The following is a 12,289-nucleotide window of genomic DNA, read 5'->3' as shown; positions in this document are numbered from 1 at the left end:
CGTCTGATACAAAAAAGAGCCCTGCCCGGGTCCAGCCGGCGGGCTGTTGAGGACGGTGAGTCAAAGGGCCGGAAAACAGGTCAGGGCATCCCATCTTCACCACCAGCCACCCAACAGCCACCAGTCACCACCCACCGCGCTCCGCCCAGTGCAGACGGCCAGCCACCAGGGCAGCCGCCGCGGCCCCGTCCGCCGGGGCAGGGCCACTAACCCAGATCCAGAGAGCCGCCGGGGGCAGCGGCAGAGGTGGCCGTGGCAGGGAGAGAGAGAGAGAGAGAGAGAGAGAGAGAGAGAGAGAGAGAGAGAGAGAGAGAGAGAGAGAGAGAGAGAAAGAGAGGGAGAGGGAGAGGGAGAGGGAGAGGGAGAGGGAGAGGGAGAGAGAGAGAGAGCCATGGGCCAGCGGGAGGGGATAGAGGGAGAGAAAATGATGGCGAGAGTGCGAGGAGACTGGGAAATGGAATCGGGTTCGGTGCTATTCAATGCTAATGGTATGGTTCAGTCAGCACTCAGCACCGTAATACGTTCCCGTGAATGTCGGCCATATTGTGGCGATGAGGAAAAAATAGAAAACAGCCTTTGATGCCTTTCAGTAAAATGGATGAAACTATATTAAAACCGACAATCTTACCAAGAAGTTGGATCACTCAAGGTAGCCAAAACAGATCGTCTCAATTTTTATTCATTACGCGGCGCCCATTCCTGGATGTTTAGCCAGTCGATTTCCTTTCATCTCACCCGATACGCCCAGCGAGAAGAGCCCACCCATTGTTGACGGAGAGGGATGATAAATTCGCCGCCATAGGTCCAGCGCAGATCCTGTCCCAAGCTGTGCTGTAAACGGATTACAGTTTTTATATATCACCCGTTCAGTCCTACACAAATGTGTAAAAGCCCGTCTTTTTACTCCCAGCCAACCGTCCTCACTTTCTCTGCTCGTTTGTTCACCCCTTCTTTCTAATTTCTTCGCCTCATTTAACGTCCGATTCTTTTTAATGGGATCTGTCCAGCACCCTCCATTTTGGGCCTGATTCTCTCCATTCCATCTCCCTACCTCCCTCCCTCTTTCTTTTTCTCTCTCTCTCTCTCTCTCTCTCTCTCTCTCTCTCTCTGTCTCTCTCTCTGTCTCTGTCTCTGTCTCTCTCTCTCTCTCTCTCTCTCTCTCTCTCTCTCTCTCTCTCTCTCTCTCTTCCCTTATAATTCTCCGCTTTTCGTCCAAGTGGCAAATCTCCCTCCAATCGCTCCACTGCCAATCGAGACGCCCCGCTCGGTTGGAACCAGTCCGCCACTCAATTCGTCTGTCGGTTCGACGGCCCGATACCGGCAGTCCCGCCAACACCGCCCCCGGGCCGGTCGGCGCACACTGTAGCCCCGCCACACCGCCCCCGGGCCAGTCGGCGCACACTGCAAGCCCGCCACACCACCCCCGGACCTGTCAGCGCCCACTGCAGCCCCGCCACACCGCCTCCGGGCCGGTCGGCGCACACTGCAGCCCCGCCACCGCCGCCCCCGGGCCAGTCGGCGCACACTGCAGCCCCGCCACCACCGCCCCCGGGTCGATCGGTGCACGCTGGAGCCTGTCGGCGTGCACTCGATCACAACATCCATCGCCTGTCGTCACTGGCCGGCGGCGAACACCGCGCACAACATCCTTCTCCGATCCGAAAACAGCGAACGGAGGCTGACGGAGGCCCGCGACCCAGCTGTTTTCCACACTCCGGGAGGGTATCTGCATACATCAGCACGCAAAAACGCGGCGGGTAGAGCAAGGTCAGCGATCTCGGAGGATCCGCCAGCCGAGTCACCGTTCGGGAATGCGCCGACCGAGAGCGAGAATAAGCCAAACAACGAAATAATTACCTTACGTAAGCATTAAACATCTCGGGACTTACAGACGTTCTTCATCCCTCAATAGCTGATTTGTCATCCATTGACAGCGACGTAAAGCTGGAACAATACGTACAGTCAAACGGGATCAGAACTCAGCGCAATACTACACAATAGTTTGTTATCCCGATGTAGTGTGAGAGTTGGGTTTTGGAGGCTGTCGCCTCGGCGCCGCGGGGAGCGTCGGCCGGCCGCCGTCTGCCCCGTCCCCTCCGGTGTGGACGGAGGGCACATCTGGTGTCGGAGCGGTCCCGGCGGCCGTTCGTCCCAGTTTCGGGGCCATGCCGGCGCGCCGGATAGGGAAGAGGGGGAGTCGTGTCCGAGCCATGGGACCGCACGGTGGTGTGTGAGGGTGAGCGAGAAATACAAAGCAATTTGGCAAAGACTACCTTTTACAAGCTATTTCGGCAACATGCCTGAAGAGAGCGATGGTGCAGTGACGCGGCAGTGATCGGCACCGCTTGCTACGACTTGCAACGGAGCTGTCGAGGCAGTGAGAAGCAGGGGTCGCCCAGGAGCCGTGGCGTCTGCCGTGGACCCCGCCCGTCACCTCGTCTGTCCCGGTGGCTGCTGCTGGACTGGCCCATATACAGCCGGCCGGGAGGATCGGCAGATACGGCGAGGTGGACTGCGACCTATAGTGCCGCTGGACTAACTGGACTAACTGGACTAACTGGAGTGATGCTCGCAGTGAGTGTGATGGCGAATGGTGCTCGCAGTGAACGTGTTGGCGAGTGATGCTCGCAGTTAGTGCGCTGGCGAGTGATGCTCGCAGTTAGTGCGCTGGCGAGTGATGCTCGCAGCGGTGAAGGTGACAGCCGGTGGGGCTGTGGAGGAGCGGCAGCCGGTGGGGCTGTGGGAGTAACAGCCGGTGGGGCTGCATGGGATTGGCAGCCGGTGGAGCTGTGGAAGTGACAGCCGGTGTGGCTGTGGAAGTGACAGCCGGTGGGGCTGTGGGAGTGACAGCCGGTGGGGCTGTGGAGGTGGTGGCAGCCGGTGGGTTGTGGAGGTGGTGGCAGTTGCCGGGACTGCACTGAAAATTCCACAGGAGGGCCGTGTGGTGGCAGTTGCCGGGGCTGCACTGAAAATTCCACAGGAGGGCCGTGTGGTGGCAGTCGCCGGCACTGCACTGAAAATTCCACAGGAGGGCCGTGTGGTGGCAGTCGCCGGCACTGCACTGGAAATTCCACAGGAGGGCCGTGTGGTGGCAGTCGCCAGCACTGCAATGGAAATTCCACAGGAGGGCCGTGTGGTGGCAGTCGCCGGCACTGCACTGGAAATTCCACAGGAGCCGTGTGGTGGCAGTCGCCGGCACTGCACTAGAAATTCCACAGGAGGGCCGTGTGGTGGCAGTGACCGGGACTTTTTAGAATAAGTGTCTGATTGTTTGTGAGCTCGTGGTTTTTGTGTGCATTTGATTTAAGGTGACCAATTGATTTTGTGTGCGCCTTTGATGGACAGGAGAGGGCAAGTGGTTGAATGAGAGAGCTGGTAGTTTCGTGGCATCTGTGGTCCGTGTGTGCATTTGATTTAAGGTGACCAATTGATTTTGTGTGTGCCGTTGATGGACAGGAGAGGGCAAGTGGTTGAATGAGAGAGCTGGTAGTTTCGTGGCATCTGTAGTCCGTGACAAAATTGGTGAGCCTGGCCAAGCGCATTTCTTCATGCCGGGCGCTGCACGTAAAAAAGATTCTTAAATGATTGGGGAAGGCACGTGGACATTATGCGTGCTGATTAGGAGCGTTTAAGAGAATGGCTTAGGATTGCTTGGCTGGTTGTGTGCGTGTTTGTGTTAAAATTTCAGTGGTTGATTCTTGAGAATCAGGGGAAGGTGTAGTGTGAGAGTTGGGTTTTGGAGGCTGTCGCCTCGGCGCCGCGGGGAGCGTCGGCCGGCCGCCGTCTGCCCCGTCCCCTCCGGTGTGGACGGAGGGCACATCTGGTGTCGGAGCGGTCCCGGCGGCCGTTCGTCCCAGTTTCGGGGCCATGCCGGCGCGCCGGATAGGGAAGAGGGGGAGTCGTGTCCGAGCCATGGGACCGCACGGTGGTGTGTGAGGGTGAGCGAGAAATACAAAGCAATTTGGCAAAGACTACCTTTTACACCCGAATGTTATCCAATGTTGATCGAAATAGAGATACTGAAACGATGCTTTCAGCTTTCGGTCATGCATTCGAAGTCAGTTTTTTAAAGGGACAGTATCATCGAAAAAAATCCATGTATGGAGCTGATTTTTTTTTTTTTACTAGCATTTCTTATTTTTCTGAATCAGAAAAACATAGTTTGAGGACCGAACTCGGTGAAAAATATTGCAACCACATTTCATTTTCATGATTCATTTTCATGTGCGAACCACCACTATACAAGCATGGCCGCCAGTTTGGAAGCATGCAAAATTACTACAGAACTGGCGCAGATAATACATTATTGACGCTACGCTTACGCGGTTGTTCTTCTGATTGAGTTGTCCTTAGGGAGAGGTAGCCTTAGGTATTGCCTATAAAAATATAACGTAACAATTGGAGAGAGTGACAATTGGACGTGACAATTGACAATGGGAGAAAATATCACGTGACAATCACGTGATAAACGTCATACATTGGAGGGAGATTGTGATTCAAGCTGGAGGAATTCCTTTGTTGAGCCGCTAGAATCCGAAGGAAACAGCGGAAATTGCCTACGACTATTTAATGAATTTAACGGTGATGAATAAGTGCGAAAAACGTTTTGGCTTTATAAAATTTGATGAAATGACCAGGGTAAAAGTTTTATTACTGGCGGTCAATTCAAAACGGCGCAAACATTTAAACAGTGAAGATAGTGAAGCACGATTCAAAGTGTGGTACACCTTTCGTACTTTGAGCGGCGATAGCGGGATAACGGTGCGGAGCTTCGAGGATCGGTCTTCAGTTCCCGGACCAGAAAGGTGGGGCCTATGCAATGTCAAATTTCATCAAAATGGTGATACTGTCCCTTTAAATGAAAGCGTTTTGCTTGAGGAGTATCCCAAGTGAGGAGCAACGGTTGGGCCAGACCTTACCCACTATTCCCCAACTACCAGTCAAAGTCCCAAAGGCTATAAACCCTAACTGCCCTCATCATACGGCGTATGTGTTAATAAAATATGACGTCGATCGCAAGTACGCCTGCATTTATCCTCCATGGCACCCATTTCACAGCGTCGCTTCAGCCAATTTCCCCCGGTCGTCCATTTTACCGCCAGTTCTCCCCCTCTATCTCCCCATACTATCGTGCAATTAAACGGCTCGAATTCCTACCCCGTCAGTCCAATACGGCCGAATAAAGTAGAGGCGCCCTCACGCAGTTCAGACCCCTAATCATACGCGGAATAATTACACACCCAAACAAGCGGTCTGCATGCGAGCTGCGATCGATTTTCGCGTCGCGCGAGCGTCACTTTTCGTCTGCAGAGCGTGTCGGCCAGCGCCACACGTGACGGCAAACGTGACGGGACTCCAGGGTCACGTGACGGTCCGAATTGGTAACGAATGTTGTGACGAGGAGTGGCGGACAGTGGTGGGTTACGGAAGTCACGGAAAGGGGAGCGTAAGGTTTGAGTTCGGGTTTTCCAAATTATATTCTAGAATGAATGAAACACTCAGAATTATCAAATCATCGTATGATTAATCATGAAGGATGTCGCATGATCAATTATGTAAACGTTTTGATTTATCTCCATTTATCAATCATTTTCTGATGGATGATGTGCGTAGGAAAATGGCTGGGGATTTATGGCCGTGGTAATCAAATCAAACTATACCCATCTAACGCCATCAACCCCCTAACCCTGTGCGCGTCATGCGAGTCCCACCAACAGCAGGTATCTCCCAGACATTAGTGTCCGCGCGGGAAACCAGGTGAGCATGGCCCTGTGCCGTCCCCAGCCCGGGATAACGGCGCTGACGTCATGGGTCGCCGGGTCACGCCGCCGGGTCAGAGGTCACGCCACAGGTCAGGGGTTAACGACCGCCCGGGGTACGGGCCGGCTCCCAGGGCCCCGAAAAGCGGGCCAGTGGGTGGCCGCGGCGACACGCGTGGTGGCAATCGGGTATACTGGGTAGAAGGGGAGGTCGCATACAACTTTGCTTTTGTGTCTGCATGTCAATGCACATGCGCTAAACAATAAAAGGAGTGAATTCATGTTACGTAATAAAGCATTGGAATAAAAATAATGCACAAATAGGTAAAATGCTGCAAAAAGCATGTTAGTCACGTTCACTATGACCGTGCCTGCGTATAAGCGTATCAACTAATGTGTCGTGGAAAGGGAAAAATTGTCTACAAACATATTCCAAAACCCAGCATCGTGTAAGACAAGTGACCACCAAGTATATTTAACGTCAGCATGTGATGCCGACATTACAATCTACAATGTTTCGCGGCCGTTTGGTCGGCTGCGTGTCGCTGCTGGACCGCTCCCAGCTGGATCCGATGGCCAGTCTCTGGCCCCCGGCGGCTGGCCGGCCGCCACTGTGAGTAAAACACGGTCCCAAAATACCCGGCCGGCGGCACCGCCCCCCTCCCCCCCCGGGCGGTGTCTCTGAGAGGTGTCATGGCGCCCATTGAGCGCGCATTTCGTCTATCAGCGGGTGCACTCGTCCAGTGACCGTTCGCCCACTGATCACAGCCGCTGCGGCAGTTCATTGAGGGCTGCGGACGCGCCAAGGACAGCCGCACCCGCCCCCGCCCCCGCCCCCGGGGTGATGTCACCCGGGGCCCTATCGCCGCAGACTATACACACGCCGTGGGCACTGGCAGGCTGCGACCACACGACTGCCGGGACCGGCTTCCGGCGACCAGGCGTCACAGCTCACTGCGAGCGTTTGGCCACCGGCTACTTACTTTTCATTTGCCGTTTAGCCATTCACGGGCTGTTTCATTTTACCAGCAATTCCTTTCTTTGGTGCTTTTCTGTTTAATTCTGAAATGTTCAATGTTATGCAATGTTCTTGCATGATGATTTTTTTTTAACCATTGGACAACACAAACCGTTGGGTATTGAACAAAATGATATCCTGCTAATATAGCTGCTATGTGTTACCGTAGCTCCCGCACAAAATGCGGTCGGTAAGATATTTTTCACCATCACATGTTGCAATGTCGGTCATGTGAGCGTGGTCAGCCCCTGAATCTCCGACGTTCCAGAGCATGCCGCTAGCGTGGCTCCAGTGTTTACCATTAATGTCGCCACGCTCTGGTTTCCCGTGATCAACTGTTGGCCGGTCATTAATCGAGTGGGTGGGGTCCACTGGCCATCAGATGCAGCCATTAGTACCTGAGTACCGCGCTGGTACATTTACTCAGTGGGCTGCTGTGGGATGGACGGCGGAGCTCCATATGTGGGCTATCAGGGCCGGCATCTTAATAGGGCTGTCGTCGCCGCTGTGATCTGCAGCTCATCTCCATGACGGGCTATATTGGAGCGGGGCTCAGCGGGCGGAGAGCGGCCGGCTTAACACCTGTAGTTGTGACAGGTACACCAGCTATCGCAGCGGAGCTAATCCGAGGAGGTAGGATGTGAATAGCATATATCAAGATCAGATATTCTAAATCGGCACGCTATAAGGAATGTGACGCATTGGAATAATGGGATATGACTGCTTCCAAAGATCAGATCAGCTACCGCAGACCTTTACTTAAATCGTTCAAAAGAAACGAAAGCCAAAATCAATCCAACGGTAGTTTTCCCAACATCGTTACCATCTCATTTGGGAGTATAAATAAACTCTTCCACAGAGAAACACAAGATAAAATGATCAGCGTGAACGAATTCCGCACCAGGCGTTCCCGTTTTTCCTATAATTCGCCGTGTTACGTAAGGGCCCCTTACTACGTAAGGGGCCGTTTTACTGTCTCTCTGCCCCAGTGTCTGTGTGTCTCCGTCGCCCTCTGTGAGCTCCAATCGGCTCCCAGACACCGGCACGGCAGAGACATCCTGTCTGCGCCTCTATAGGCGCTCCCAAACAGCGGCAGTGACTAGCCTGTCCGGCCCTCCGGCCGCTCCCTCAAACTCTGACCAATGACCGTCGGGAGACGCACCTGCCGCTCCCTCAAACTCTGACCAATGACCGGCCCGCCGGGGCCGCTCCCTCAAACTCTGACCAATGACCGGCCCGCCGGGGCCGCTCCCTCAAACTCTGACCAATGACCGGCGGGAGACGCACCTGCCGCTCCCTCAAACTCTGACCAATGACCGGCAGGACGCACCTGCCGCTCCCTCAAACTCTGACCAATGACCGGCAGGACGCACCTGCCGCTCCCTCAAACTCTGACCAATGACCGGCGGGAGACGCACCTGCCGCTCCCTCAAACTCTGACCAATGACCGGCGGGAGACGCACCTGCCGCTCCCTCAAACTCTGACCAATGACCGGCGGGAGACGCACCTGCCGCTCCCTCAAACTCTGACCAATGACCGGCGGGAGACGCACCTGCCGCTCCCTCAAACTCTGACCAATGACCGGCGGGAGACGCACCTGCCGTTCCCTCAAACTCTGACCAATGACCGGCGGGAGACGCACCTGCCGCTCCCTCAAACTCTGACCAATGACCGGCGGGAGACGCACCTGCCGCTCCCTCAAACTCTGACCAATGACCGGCGGGAGACGCACCTGCCGCTCCCTCAAACTCTGACCAATGACCGGCGGGAGACGCACCTGCCGTTCCCTCAAACTCTGACCAATGACCGGCGGGAGACGCACCTGCCGCTCCCTCAAACTCTGACCAATGACCGGCGGGAGACGCACCTGCTGCACCTGCTGCTCCCACCGCCCTCCGGCTCATCGGCTCGGAATGGCGGCCCGTCCGCTCACTGCCTACACAGCACTGCTGCACGGTCCCCAGGGAATTCATCGCATTGACTCCACGTCGTCTTTTTCATTAACGTTATTGATACGTTTGGTTATCGCCGGTTTCGTAGCCTTTCCTATCTATCTTATCTCACCTTATCTACGGGGGAGAACAATCATCAAATGCTTTTAAATCGTGCAAACTAACGCCCTGCGAATCAACACCACATATTGGGATGTATCTAAGCTCCCTAAATCTCTTCACGCCCTTCTAAGCGCAGCGTGTATACCAAACACTCAACCCCACTACCCCAGCCTTCCGACACCCAGCACGCGCCACCCATCCCCGCCCCCACCATGCGGCGCGTCTCCAGACATTTGCAGCCCAACAGCGCCGCGCCGCCGCTCAAGGCCAGGCCATTCAGGCCTGTCGACCTCGAATGCTGAAGTCTGGATGCCGCCACCCACCAGTTAGAGAACCGAACGAGCGGGGGCGGCGGTAGCGCCACACTCGAGCGGAGACGGGGCACGCGGCGCGGGCCGGCCAATCCCGGGAGCCGATCGACGAGACGCGACGGTTACCATAGCGCTTTGGACGGTTCGACGCGAGGGGCAGACCATCCCGCGTTGGGGCATCGCGGGAGGGGAAAAGCGTCGCGAGAAATCGAGGTCGAATTAGTCTTTTCATTGCTCGGAGCGTCGGGAAGAGCGCCAGAGCAGCTCAGACGGCGGAGGCAGCCCGGTCGGCAAGGGCGGACCGACTCTGCCTGCCATCTAGCGGCCGCAGTCGGAAGCTCCGCGGGCACCGCCCAAACCGTGACGGCGGCCGCGGCAGTCGGGATGTTTCGTCGACACAGGGCATTCACACAGATACGACACCCAGCACATCTCGCATTTCTCACAAACAGCTCACAGGGCACAGCGCACAAACTACTGTCATGTGTGTGGGGGGAGGGGGGGGGGCAAACGGGACGATACGAGAAGCACAGCGGCATGCGCGACACGCATAATGCAGTGAATTTACCACAATCACAATCGGTACCACACCACATCGGTAGATCACAATCCGATGGAAAACATTGATCGCAAAGACTAATGGGGAAGTTGAAAATGTTACAAACGTTACGCGATAATCATCGCCCATAACGTGCCGGCATATTTCTTGTGAGCGTTTTCACCAAATAGCTTGCTTTTAAATCTTATAAGGCAGACTTACACGTCAAGATTAGCTACGCATGACTTTATGAAGCCTGACCAGGGATGCGGAGCCGGAGCCGGAGTCGGAGCCGGAGCCGCCGGAGCCGGCATATTTTGCCCGGAGCCGGAGCCGGAGCCGGAGCCGTGAAACAATATAGCCCGGAGCCGGAGCCGGAGCCGGAGCCGCCAAAAAAGGGGGCGACTCCGGCTCCTTTTTATTTTTTGAAGAGGAAAAAAATAATTGACCTAGCTCGGTTTGACAGTACAATGCAGTAAAACATATGGTACTATTGGTCTCAGGATAAGGGCCCAGGCGACCTGTAGTTTTGATGCGGTGAATACCCTCACCCTCGCCACAACTCGAGTGGGGGTGGCGCTGGCTGGGAGGAGGGGTGCACTCGGCCCGAGTTGTGGCGAGGGTAAGGGTATCCATCGCATCAAAACTACAGGTCGCCTGGGCCCTTATCTTGAGACCAATAGTACGTCATGGGCCATCAAGTGAATGAAAAAAGCCGAATATCCCCAGTATCCCACAGTACGCAATCAACTTCCTGTCTGCTCCTCCCCCCCCCCCCCCCCCCCACACACACGTCTACTGCATCCCCAGAACATGAGGACCGGTCATCAGGTGACGGCCATTGTTTTGAAGCCAGTGCAGTGGACTGCGACTCCCAGCAACGTCTCTTTTTCTTCCACCCGTATTAAATTGATTGCATAGGGGATGTACTGAGTCGGAGCCGGAGCCGCCGGAGCCGGACCATTTTACTCGGAGCCGGAGCCGGAGCCGGAGCCGCCATAGCATTTCACCCGGAGCTGGAGCCGGAGCCGGAGCCGATTTTTTCTCCGGAGCCGGAGCCGGAGCCGGAGCCGTCTGAAATTTCCACGGCTCCGCATCCCTGAGCCTGACAAAACAATTCATTACAGCACATCTTAGCCAATTGGGGACCGAGTAATTCAAACGTTTGAGCACAACCACATGGTTTGACACACAGTCACTCAGTCCGGTGCTCAGAGCATGAGGTACTCAGTGTCACGCCAGGAATTGATCGGGGTACTCACCGGTGGCGTCATGACCGGCGCTGTTCATCCAGAGTCGTAGCATCACAGTGGCCTGCTGCGCCGAGTCGTCCGGGTACTCGGTCTGAATCAGCTGAATGTCCGACTCGGGAATATCTGCGGCAGATACAGACACAGATACAGATAAGGTGAGTCGTCTGGGTACTCGGTCTGTATCAGCTGGATGTCCGACTCGGGAATATCTGCGGCACATACAGATACAGATACAGATACAGTGAGTCGTCCGGGTACTTTGTATCAACTGGATGTCCGACTCGGGAATATCTGCGGCAGATACAGACACAGATACAGATACAGTGAGTCGTCCGGGTACTCGGTCTGTATCAGCTGGATGTCCGACTCGGGAATATCTGCGGCAGATACAGATACCACTGAGATACAGATACAGTGAGTCGTCCGGATACTCTGGATCAGCTGAATGTCCGACTCGGGAATACCTGCACGGAAAAGGGACGAAAATATGAGGAACAGGGTACGGTGGGTAAGGAGACAAAAATAAGACGCAATGACCGCAGGGCAGTGCAGACTGGTGCAGACATCCTCCCCAGATTGCCTTTGCACAACTAAGCCCTGGTTAAAATTTTGAGATTAGCGACTGTACGATAAATAAGTCCCGCTGTTTTAATAATGTTTTTTTCAGCAACCTTAATTCATGCAATGTTATTGTTGATACAAATAGTGCTCATTCATAGTTCACTGGGACCTAGCCTTCTACTTGAGTTCAGAACATCGCGGTATAATTTATTAAATGCGGAGTGCTTTCCATCGTTTGTCGCCCTGCCGTCTCCCTCCCAGAGTCCAAAGCGGTGAGCGGCGTCCCATCACTGACCACGACCACCTCAGTGATATCAAACCACTGTTTACTAATGGTCCAGAACAGCCGGCCGGCCCTGTCTGACACGATATTGGCCCGATAGCGGGACAGGAATAGACCGCCTCAGAGGGTCCCGCGCGAGTTCGGTTGTTTGGACACGACTTTTCTAATGTTTTACAGCGATGCCTGTCATTGCCATCGGACTTTAAACGATAACATGGAATTCTTAACATAATTCTGGAAATGCGATGCTACAGACAAGCTAACCGTGAAATGATACGATTTAGTTTCCTATAACGATAAAAATTTTTCATACAGGATAAAGACAACTCCCTATTCCATTACCACAGGATAGTTGCCAGCAGACGCCTGTGACGGGTGTAGTGAGCCACTCAAGTGCGGCACCTCTGATTATCAGAGAGAGACCCACCAGTGCCACCCAGTGACTCACAAGTGCGGCGCCAGGGCCACCCAGTCCTTCCCTAGTTTGTGGGTAGAAACTCACCAAAGTGCG

General features: G+C 54.7%; 1 protein-coding gene across 1 annotated transcript in view; it reads right to left on the bottom strand.

The window, feature by feature from the left end:
- LOC122383499 (ankyrin-3-like) overlaps positions 1–12,289 on the bottom strand; it is a 247,678-nt gene that overhangs the window by 124,489 nt on the left and 110,900 nt on the right. Inside the window, exon 34 of the mRNA XM_043370002.1 lies at positions 10,944–11,057. Within this exon, the coding sequence (XP_043225937.1) occupies positions 10,944–11,057 (114 nt within the window). The remainder of the gene's footprint in view (positions 1–10,943; positions 11,058–12,289) is intronic.

This window comes from Amphibalanus amphitrite, unplaced genomic scaffold (genome assembly GCF_019059575.1).
Source record: "Amphibalanus amphitrite isolate SeventyFive unplaced genomic scaffold, NRLGWU_Aamphi_draft 000165F_arrow, whole genome shotgun sequence".
In the NCBI taxonomy this organism is placed as follows: Eukaryota; Metazoa; Arthropoda; class Thecostraca; order Balanomorpha; family Balanidae; genus Amphibalanus; species Amphibalanus amphitrite.
This window is presented reverse-complemented; position numbering and strand designations above follow the sequence as displayed.